The sequence below is a fragment of the Orbicella franksi genome, chromosome 7 (assembly GCF_964199315.1).
Source record: "Orbicella franksi chromosome 7, jaOrbFran1.1, whole genome shotgun sequence".
NCBI classification, from domain to species: domain Eukaryota; kingdom Metazoa; phylum Cnidaria; class Anthozoa; order Scleractinia; family Merulinidae; genus Orbicella; species Orbicella franksi.
The window spans coordinates 27,956,674-27,968,174 of record NC_138151.1 but is presented as its reverse complement, the minus strand read 5'-3'; the positions used below and the strand labels follow the sequence as shown (position 1 = coordinate 27,968,174).

Genomic DNA, 11,501 nt, shown 5'->3' with positions numbered 1-11,501 from the left:
TGACAATATGCGAACATTATAGTTATTTTTTTTTTGTAACTAGATTTCCTTTGTTGATCTGCCTTATATGTTATTAGCATATGCGTGCAAAACGAAAACGAAAACGAAATTTAAAGTGCTACTATGACAAAATTCGCATCCTTCAAATCTGAGCCATTTTAAGACATAAACAAGTAGTCTGTACAAGAGTGAAAGTGCTGTATACTGTTTTCAAATATCTCTTTTCGTTCCAGAGATATTCAAATTTTTAAAATATGCAAATTAGTCAAGTGATGACGTCATACACTCAACCGCATTTTGATCAATATGATAAACAAAGATATCTCAGTCAATTTGTATCAGAAATGTTTGATTTTTTACAGTAAGATTCTACTAGACGTGCTCCACAATATGAGCTCAATAATTTGTTACTATGGCAACATACTGGGTTCCAGACCTCCACAATATTAAAGGCTTTTCTGACCACTTTTACCATTCTATATAGATATTTGCCAATGGTGCTTCATCTGCATAATCCAGCAAGCATATAAATATGTTAGGTTGAGTTCATGGCCTTGTTTAATGTTTTCCAAACTTAAAATTACTAAAATATTGAAATCAGGCTAGAGGGGACTGGAATAGAGTGGGTTGCCATGGGAATGGAAATTGTTATAGCTGTAGGTTTGTTGCATTTAGAACTATTAGCCTACCAAGTTTCAATGGTTTCTGCTGCAAATTGACCAAGATAGCGATATTTATATACTTGATGTAATATTTGGTTGAGTGTATACCGTCATCAGTCATCTCATTTGCATATTTTACTCATTTTTCAAACTTGAATATCTCCAGAACCAATGCAGATATTTGTAGACGGTAAACGGCATCTTTAATCTTCCCTAGAATTCTATGTGATTAACCTGAAAAATCAAGGGGTAAAAATTTGATCATAGTACCACTTTAAAGTTATTTAAAATAATAATGTGAAATGAACAAACTATTCCCGTGAGATGCTGGGGTGGTATTGAATTTTTCACCCATCTGCCATTATTGACTTTAGTAACATGTTCCCCTTTACAACTCTTTATTTTTTCGTTTTCTCAGTGTTAATGTCTTTGTTGTAGTTTTCCTCTTTTGTTTCGTAAACCAGTGGGGTAGCTCGTTGAAAAAAGTGGTAAACAATACAGATGTAATCAGAATGTCATGTGTTTAGCTCTTGTTTCTGTTTGCATAAAATGAAACACGGCAAATTTCAAGATGACTTGCCTATAATTAGTGAGAAGTTTTCGTTTTATTTTATTTTATTTTGTTGCTGTTGTTTTAGTTTCCGTCGTACTAATTTTTGGTAAAAAAATTGATCATATACGTTATTGAAATTATGGAGATATAAGTTAAAATTTGTCTTAGTTTATTATAGAAATTACGAACGGGAAATTATGGATTTATATATATGCATGTATATGGTAATCGATGCTATACATTTATAGTAATTAAAAAGAATTAAAATCTAAAATTACTTTTTTGTGGTTACTGGCTTAAGCCATTAACCACTGGCTTAAGCCAATAACCTCTATGTCACCGGGTCTGTAAGTAAGACATTCCATGATTTATCGGAAGCCTCACGAAGCGAGGCCAAAAACACCTCAATGTTTGATCTTATTCTTTTAATCAATTTTCATCTTTAAAACGTGAGTTTTAATCAAAATAACTGCTTTTACTGTTTACAATTGGTTTTTATAATTGGTTCCGTTTAATTTAATATCACATTTGGAGAGAAACAATGGGAGTTTACTTGCAGAAGCATAGTGTTACGGAGCGTTACGAACGTCTACGATCACTAACCGGAAACAGTTTTCACCAAATGTCCCAAAATATTGTTGTCGAAGACTCTTGCAGAAATTTGAGCGTTTTCCGGGAGCTTTTGATTGGAAATACGATATTGTTACGTACCTTAAAAATCATCTATCCAGCAAATAAAATGCACATTTGCAAACTGATGTTTATTTCATTTTTTTCATGCTACCCGGAGCTTGATATAATGTTTGTTTATAATAAACACTTGATTCGATTACAAATGGAAATTAAAATATTCAACTTAAGTCAGGATTCCTCGACAGCCTTCTAAAACGCTCCGCTGGCAAAAGGCCATCTGAACCAGGTCGATAAGATCATCTGCATTATTTTTTCATACGTAAATACTGGATTCTTTATTAAAGGTCAAATGCAACGAAATTTGGACAATTTTCCTTTTCTCGAAAAATCGTTTTAAACAAGTCAGTGCACACTGTGGCGCTCAAGACAGGAAAATCCGACGATTTCCGAGAGCTTTACGGAAACGAACCCGAAATGGCCGCGCTTGGAGTCGAAACGAATATGCGGTATTTGGGACTTCATATTTGGTGAGCTTCCAAAATAGATCAAGACCTTGATTTCTAATTTGGAAATGTCCAAATACAGCCATGTAAGTTCGAACCATTGGAATCAGGTCTCAATAAGAAACGCGATCAAGAGATGTACAAAACAAAAATTATTCTGACAGAAAAGATATGAATTAACCCGTTGTTACCTGAAGGGTTATGGCACACCAATCCCAGCATGTTCCACAGAGGAGCCTGATAGAAATCCAGGCAGTAACTTCAGTAACTTCTTCAGTTTCAGCTAGACATACTTAAAGACATAAATAGCCTTTTTTAGGTTTTCAAAAGAGCTTATTGGCCTTCAAAAATTGATTGCAAACTCCCAGTGGAGGAACTTCCATGTGAAAGGGCTTGTGGATGCTTGTCTCTTTGGGTAGTAACAAGAGGATTGTGGTATTATCATTCGACTCATGATGAGGTCACTAGAGATGTAGATTGCGATGCATCAACTGCTCACTGCTAGTCTTCACCATGTGATGAAGTCGACTGATGATTAGGTAGTACCATTTATATCACGGGGGGCTTGTGATTGGTGCATTCAATCCTTCATTCCCAATCGAGAAGTTGATTTACCAGCTGCGCGCTTTTGAACAGTTAAACTTTACACAACAAAATTATAGCATAACTTACAGGGCTGAAGCCCAGCAGAAAAAAAAAAAAACCTAAAAAGGAAAAACAGAGACAGGCATGCACGGACTCCCAATCTGGTTTTTGTGGTTGCGTCGCATTATCAAAAGCCTTCAAATTATGGTTTTGCTCTTACACGCATGTCTTTTAGAGATTTACCTCTTTTGTAAGATATGATCGGAGGCTTTTTAAAAATTATTTTCAGCAGAGGCTGATTTTCTATGAAACTCCAGCTCCATCGCGATTTTGTTAAGTTTCGTTACTGCAGGGTGGTATGTAATGACAAAAGGTAATAGTCTCTCTGCCGTTTTTTGTTTTTGCGGTTTAAGAGGCGATTGTCTTGAGTCAAAGATGACCTCTGACAGGGACCTTTCTATATATTTCTTCGGATACCCGCGTGCTTGGAGGCGTCGTTTGAAGTTTGCAAGGCACTCTTCAAATGTTGTTTTTGAAGAGTTTGTTCTAAGCAGTCTTATTGCTTCGCCTTTGATAAAACCTCTTTTTACCCCCGGAGGGTGGCACGAGGTAAAGTGGGTATATTGAAAGGTTTCGGTCGGCTTGTAGTGCGTTTTGATGTCCAGGAGGGATTTTTCTGTGAATCTCTTTCCTTTGAACACCACTGTATCAAGAAAAGTTATTTCGTTCTCTGATATTTCGGCCGTGAATTTTATTGTTGGGTGGAATGTGTTAGCTTGTTCAATGAACGATCCACTTCATTTCTTTTACAGTCCCAAAGGTAGAAAACGCGATCAATGTAACGTCTCCATTCTCTTGGCTTGGTATTGTTTTGTTGAATTAAATTTCTTTCGATCTCCGCCATGAATATATTTGCAAAAGACATGCACTGCTGTCTTTGTGCCCATGTCTTTGGGGTTTTTCTATCTTATTAAACTGTTATTTTCAGGTTTCCTTCAATTTAAAGGTAATTTTATATGTGGCCAAAATAACTCAAAATACCGTGACTGAGTTATTTTAAAATGGGAGTCCCCTCCGCATGCAATCCAACATGACCATTTACTTCATCGCGGCAAATCACGACTGAAAACAAAAAAATACACTAGTATACTCTTGTAAAAAGTATGTTTTTATTTTGTTCAACTAATTACAATGTTGGTGCAGACGCTTTTTTCTAAAAGAAAATCTTAAGTACAAACCGGAAGGTGTGAAATTGTTTTATTGAATTCTCCAACCACTGAGTTTAGAAAATTAGATTTTGTAACTGAAGTTAAACTTAATATAATAAAACACAGCAATAGTCTTTTTACATACGACTTAACCTCGCTTTCTGCTCCTCGGCAATGGCTGCCGAACAACACCATTCCTTGGTAGAGCGTTTGTTTGTAGGATGTTCGTTGCCAATGTTTGGCTTTAGGAACAGCTTCGAGGGATTTTGGGCTTGAACTCGAAACCCAGCTTAGCCATAACAAAAGATACTGTTCCAAGAGATTTCTGCTGAAAAGTTTGCTGGGAACATGAAGACGAGATGAATCTAGATGAAACAGTCGGTCAAAATCCCTTCTTGTATCAATACTTTCCTTCTTTTTATGAATATGATCTATTCTCTACATTGCTTGTAATCTTCTAAAGGGATGTAACGAGGCTCATAACACAGAATGCTACAATTTGGATGCGAAGACAACAAAATTTATTGATAATTTTTACTACAGATCAGAATAGTTAAAATTGTTTTCCAGTCCGTACTGTGCAGTCTCAGCACCCTAATGTTTATAAACATTATAAGGCTCACTCGATGGAATGCAAATCGATGTTACAGTATTCCTTACGAACCACATGCATGTACCTTTATCTTTGAGGCCTTTCAAATTCTTTTTCCAACAGTTTTATTGATTTTTAAAGCTGCAAAGTTGTTTCATCAAGTGATATGAGAAAGGATGAAGCATAAAGGTTTGACTGCTTCGCATCCATATAAAGGCATAATAACGGTCGCTTTGACACTTTGAATTTACTTCATCTAAGCAGTTGCAAAATGTTTACATTTTGTGATGTCTTACATGAAACAAAACAAAAAACGCAAACAAACTCTAGAGAGTGTGCTGTATGGACTGGAAATCATCTTTTAAGCACTTAAATAATCACATTTCTTAATGCTTTTTGCCTTAGGTTTTTTTCCTTAAATGTTCTCCAATAATTAAAGTTCAATATTGTAGTAGGCAATTTGGAATAAGTTGATAGCTCTTGCTAAGAGATGGCTACTTACATGTAAGTCCATTACATGCTTAGTAAGTTGTCTAATAAGCTTTAAACAAGTACTGGTGAAGCATTTTTTCTTTCCATGATCTACGAGGCCGAAACAAAATGTCAAATAAGGAATTGCAAACATGTGGGTCCAACACACGCTCAATTATTTTCACTAAGACTGCTAAATGAAGCTCACTGTTCTTGAGGAGATCATACATTTCTTGCAAGTGATCCTCCACAACTGTCTCTTTGTAGTCTCTCCTTTTCACCATTACAGTTTCTAACAGTTTAAATAGTATGGGATGAAGTTTTTGAACTCTAGCAAAGGCCAAAACAAGCATCACTAAATCATTTGTAGCAAAAGGTGTCAGATCTTCACGCTGAAACAGCTCTTCCTCGACAACCTTTAACACTTCAGCATTCAATGTCGCTACGGTAGAATATGCAAATGCAAAGGATGCCACCATCCATGGCTGGAATTGGTTGAGATCACGGGTTAAAATCTCATTACCCATCACCTGGTAGAACTGACCAGTGTCTGAGAAACCATACTCAGAAAATGACCAGACTATGGACAACATTTCTTCAGAAGTAAAATCAGATAGTTCCCTCGAGAATATCTCTTCGTTCAAAACATGGAAGATTTGATCAACATTTGTATATCGACAGTACTTTGCAAATGCCCAGCTCAACTGTGAGAGTTGTTTGGTTGAGTATCCTGCCAGTTTGTAATATAAAATTCCTCTTTCAAGATCTTTATAAACTGGGGGATCTTTTACGCACAACGTTGCCATGCAGATGGCAACTGTGTATAACTGGTTAGCATCCAACTCATTGACATTTGACCTTATGTCCTGCACCAGCATCTGAAAAAGCCTCTGCTGCAATTCTTGTACCAGAAACACGTCTCTCATTTGAACGCTTTTGTTGAAATACTTCACAATACATTCAAGAATTGTGACTTTATGCAACGGAGTCAGTTCTTGCTTTCTTTTCACTGCAACCCAGTAAGACGTAACTAGTTTCTTGATGGACTCTAACTTTTCTATTTGCTTAATGATCTTTTCGTCACGTGACAACAAAGGCCTTGGATTAGCAAGGCCTTCGAGACGTGTCTTCCGTAAACTTTCTAAGAGCTGCGCTGATTTTTCTCTTGATTTCTCCATCCTTTCAGCCCTTTTGTTCACAGCAACCATTGCAGATGTGTGGAACAGGAGGGTCCTCGGATAGTTCAAAGGAAACATTCTATGCAAGGATCTATCTTTGCCAGAGTTCCAAAAAAGCCCATTGATCCCAAGCACGTGAACAGGTCGGAAATTTGTGGACAGTGACCTCATTGTCCTCATTAACACCACATTTCGCCCTCCTGATAAATTACATTGAAGTCTCTTGATTTCCCGTACACTACATATCATACTGAAAGTTCATTTTCTGCTAGTATACGGGTGTAAACTGTACGATGTCATAACGTCTGAAAACAGCCGCCATTTTGGTCTCCTTGTTAGATCCCAGTCTACCCGGTTATTTTCATCGTTCAAGCTTCGGGAAGCTCGGAATTCTTCCGGAGAACTTCGGATTTCGATCGTACTCATAGTAGTCTGGGACGGAGAAACAAGTGGACCCCGGCGTCTGTGTAATAATGATTTCTCATTCTACAAGTACGATTCGCATTTAAACTGTTCGGTTTAAAGTTGCACATGTACCTCATCAACTTGCACTTGCTTTTAATGAAAGTATTTTAACATACGAGATAACGATATTTCATCCTTACCGGCCTCGATTTTGGGTAAGTTTATCAGTTTTCTCTGTACATGCATAAGACCTGGATCTTTCAGTAAACAAGAACCCGAGCTTTTTGCCGAGTCATGAATTTATGGGTTAGGTGTGCCGTAAAATTTTGCTTATTCCATAACAACAACAACAACAATAACTTTATTAATGTGTCAAATACATTCTAGCCGAGGATAAAAAACCCTCTACTAATAGGGGACACATAAAATAAATAAAATAAATTATAAAGTTTAAAAACCTAAATTTGATATTTACAATAAAAAAAGACTAAAATTTAACTACATTATTTACAGTAATTCCAACAATTCTAAAATAATTCATTCGTAAGTAGATCATGTGCTACATAAAACACAGTTCTCGCATTCATGTTCAATTTTCTGTGAAAGATTAGTTAACGTGATCTGTCTTTTAAAAGATTGTAGAGACGGTAAGTACTCCAGTAACATAATGGGAAATATCTGTACTGGCAAGTTAATAACGTGCACATGTGTCACATTAGTTATGCGCCTACTGTATTTAAATTAGCTAGCGTTTAGCCGGTGCGAAGTTCTTTCTCGGCATGCAGGAGATAGGCGAAGTCACGTCAATATTTATAGAAGGAGTTTTCATTTATCTGAAGCTATTAAGTGCAGTAATAAGTTGATTTGAAATAGCTTTTTCTCTTTGGGACGATATAACAAGTACGCGCTATGCTTTAGTTTTACAGCACGTACAGTGTATTGTACGCATCATGGATTTTTGGAAGTGGGATGATCAAAACCTCAAAAAGAAATCACCGATTTTCCCTTTTTGTTAATACCTCCTAAACCCTAGCTAAACCCTACATAATTGAGTTCCACTGATTTAACTACAACCAAATGCGTCAGATAACTAACATCTCCCAAAATATAAGTGTGCAAATATGTGGTTAAAACTCTTTAATTTATTTGGAAGATTTGGTGACCTGTACAGGAGACCAAGAGATGGGTTTCAACAAAATGCTGACCCCCTACTGACTCGCTACTGATTCCCCCCTCCCCCCCCCCCCCCCCCCACTGGCCCACTATAAAAAAAATTGAGCTAGGAATAAGTTGAGATATATCATCGAGAGTGGTATTTGTACATGTACCCGTCAGAAAATAAAGTAATGGCAGTAACAAAGAAACGCTGGTAGTATGAACACGCTTGTGATTTACCGTGAGCAACACGAACACTGATAAACATCACTGGGAAGTCCATTTTTGCGTGGTACTGTAGTTCTAGGTATCTCACCAATTTTCCCAAAGCCACTATTCAAATTTAAACATGGTTTTGGATAATGTTCTCCTTGGTGCATGTGGTTGGCAAAAAGGCCATGAATTCTCAAGTAACTCAGTCTAATTTAATCAAGTTGAACGCTTTCTTAATAAACTTTATACTTAAAAATTAGATTATGAGCTTGAGATTTCTATGAGGTGATAGTTGATGAGGCCAAAGGCTGAATAAACTACCACATAGAAATCGAGAGCGAATAATCTAATTGTTTTAGTAGAATTGTTACTAAAATTTACTTCAAATAATGGTTTTCAATTATTTCTTGACGTATTATCAAGCTTTGCGCCAGAAAAAGGCCTCCAGTCACTGCACACTAATGGCTGATAGTGTTCAATGGTTCAGCCAATCAGATTACAGCATTTACATTAGTATACAAGTACTAGTAGAATTCTACTAATAATAAGTGAAAAATTGCTTTTACACATGCTCACCATGCCTATATTTACAATTTATTGTAAATATAGGCATGGTGAGCATGTGTAAAAGCAATTTTTCAATAATTTATTATTTCACTTGATCGTACTGAGGGTGTTGACATTTTTTGTTGGGTGGTCATAAAGGGTCAGTTATTAACTTATTTGTAGCGATTTTTTCATTGTGAAAAATCATTTAATGAGTGACTTCCTGTTGATGTATGGTGTGTGTTGCCCATGGTCACTCACGAACCCATTCACTTGCCAGCGTTTCTTCATTACTTTTAACATGCTTAATTTTCTAAAATGTAATGGGTATGAATACTATACATACTTGATGATATTCCAACATATTCCTTGCTCAATTTTCCATATTAATTAAAACCTGCACTTAAAAATCTGCAAAATCAATTAGAAATCTGCAACTTGTCTGCTATCCTGGAAATTTTAGGCGAGATAAATTTATTAGTGAACTTGAATCAGTCCTATTGATGATTCTTAGGGGTTTTTAAAATTTTATTTTCCTGTTGATTTTATAAGGGGTCATTAGGGGTCAGTGTTTCGACGAAAACCCCATGCAATGTGGCTTTGTTTTAATTTTGTTCATCAGGTCACAGTGATCTTAATAAACAAAAGAAAGGATTTTGAATTGTACTCATGGAAGGTCATATTCAAGAAGGTTCAAACAGCTCCACAGATCAACCAGAAAATTTCAATGATGTTGGGTGGGCTTCATTTCCTGAGATCAATGAGAAAGAACCTGTGAGAAGGGTAAGCCTTTGTTAAGGTTGTTATTTAACCAGGTGTTTATCATATAGCTAGGTTATTTGTGTTATCAATTAAGAGTGATTGTACTGTGGTGTTAAATAATGACATGACATTTGTGGAATAAACACAGAATAGAATAAATGGTGCAAGTTGCACAATTTGATTGTTCGCAAGGACAAAGAAGGTAGCATTCAAATTGTAATATTTCTATGTTTTATAAAAAGCTTAGATAATCAATAACAATCGCATATCTGAGTTGTTGGAGACATTGCCCTAATAATCCTATTAGAAGTTTTTGATTGTGTGTACTAAAGGCATCCACAGTTGAGTGTTGATCGATACCCTCAATCGATACCCTTGATCGACCCTTGATGAACACTTGATTAATACTGGATCAACACATCGGTTGACACTCGATTGACATTTGATCGACATCCCAGTCAGTTGAGAGTTAGCTGAATTTTGCAGGCATGCCATTGAATGTTGATCGATATTTTCTATTTATCTTGTTTTTTTCTTTCAATGCAGAAGCAAAATCCTGAAGATAGAACCAATTTTCTCTCAAGGCTTACATTCTGGTGGTTTAATTGGTGAGAATTTCCTTAAATAATAATGGGTAAAATGAAGAAGCAGGTAGTGGATATAAATCGATATTGATAATTATTGAATGCTCAAATTGTCAAAAGAATGCATGTTACACTGTACACATTAAATGACCAGTAATGAACAAACAAATCAACAAATGTATCCATGGACAGACAGACAAATAACAGAATGAACAAATAAAGAAATAAAGTCTGAACAAGGTGTTACAGTAACTAGGAAGCAAATCACTGAACTAACCAACTACATGTAACTGACAAACAAAGGAATTATGGAACAGTGAATAAATGAGCAAAGGAATGACTGGGTGAGCAGATGAACTGTACTGATGAATGGACAAACAAATGGATGGGGCAGACAGAATGGATAAAGGAATGAATGAACATTTAAAGGAATGAACTTATAATAATTTAACTATCGTAAGTTAAAATAGTTCAATGTATAAAACAAATAAAATAGCTCCCAAGGTTGATGTCGTGGAAATGGCCTTTATAAAGGTAGTCTTCTTAGGCTGCCAGCTTTTTTTGAAAATTAAAAGCTTTTTCGGTTCAGGAGCCCCAGCCTGCAAATATGTGGCAGTTATAGACCATTATCTTGAAGAAGGTGAAGGGTCAAGTAGGAAGCATTTTTAATAAAAACATTTCACCATTACTGATTTACAATTATGGTGGCCACTTAAGGTAAGTAGCAGTAAGTGCTGCTTTATACCGGGGTGAACTTCTCATGTCTATGGATAGAGACTCAGCAATCCCATATAGTAACAGTTGTAAATAATTATTTATAACCATTTAGTTTGTAAATTTGCACCTTAAATGATTTTTATACCAGGATAATTTACACTGGGTACAAAAGACCTCTAGAAGACAAGGATTTATGGGCACTGAGAAGAAGTAACCAAGCATCTTACATTGTGCCAAAACTGAGGCAAAAATGGGCTGATCAACAGAGGAAATGCAGACAATTGTAAGTTACTGGCAGTAGAAACTAATTACATGTAATGGCTCAATGGATGTAGAGGTAAAGTCTGAGGGGCCTGTGGGGCCGGAGCTTTTGCCAGTTTCTGTAGCATGAAGCGACTAGGAATATTTCTACTCCCTTCTGAATGGGATACTAGTCCTTTACAGGGCTACATGTACTTGCAGCATTAAATTTACTGGTACCCATTGATACTCCTGGGTGGAGGGAGGCACTGAGAGAATGGTTAGTACTAAACTGTGTCTTGCCAGAGAACACAACACAATGTCTGCGGCAAGGGCTTGAACCTGGACTGCTCGATCCAGAGTCGAGTGCACATTAACAATGAGGCTGCTGTGCCTCCACAGCTCAGCAGATGTAGACTTGATTATTTATCATATTTAAAGTACACTAGTTACACATACAACAGTATGCTGTACTTCACAATATGTCCACTCAG

At 36.4% G+C, this 11,501-nt stretch overlaps 2 protein-coding genes and 1 pseudogene across 2 annotated transcripts in view; 1 reads left to right on the top strand and 2 right to left on the bottom strand.

Moving 5' to 3' along the window:
* Window positions 1-6,714, bottom strand: part of LOC145492922 (uncharacterized) — a 100,624-nt gene extending 93,910 nt beyond the window's left edge. The window contains exon 1 of the mRNA XM_081472300.1: window positions 4,977-6,714. Coding sequence (XP_081328426.1) covers window positions 5,270-6,634 — 1,365 coding nt within the window. The 5' untranslated portion in view covers window positions 6,635-6,714 and the 3' untranslated portion in view covers window positions 4,977-5,269. The remainder of the gene's footprint in view (window positions 1-4,976) is intronic.
* On the bottom strand, window positions 2,931-4,100 carry LOC145492924 (uncharacterized; annotated as a pseudogene).
* Window positions 6,715-6,852: 138 nt separating the features above from the next.
* The window catches only part of LOC145492920 (multidrug resistance-associated protein 1-like), a 31,376-nt gene continuing 26,727 nt past the window's right edge, over window positions 6,853-11,501 (top strand). The window contains exons 1-4 of the mRNA XM_081472297.1: window positions 6,853-7,005; window positions 9,327-9,487; window positions 10,013-10,074; window positions 10,916-11,050. Of these exons, the coding sequence (XP_081328423.1) occupies window positions 9,374-9,487; window positions 10,013-10,074; window positions 10,916-11,050 (311 nt within the window). The 5' untranslated portion in view covers window positions 6,853-7,005; window positions 9,327-9,373. The remainder of the gene's footprint in view (window positions 7,006-9,326; window positions 9,488-10,012; window positions 10,075-10,915; window positions 11,051-11,501) is intronic.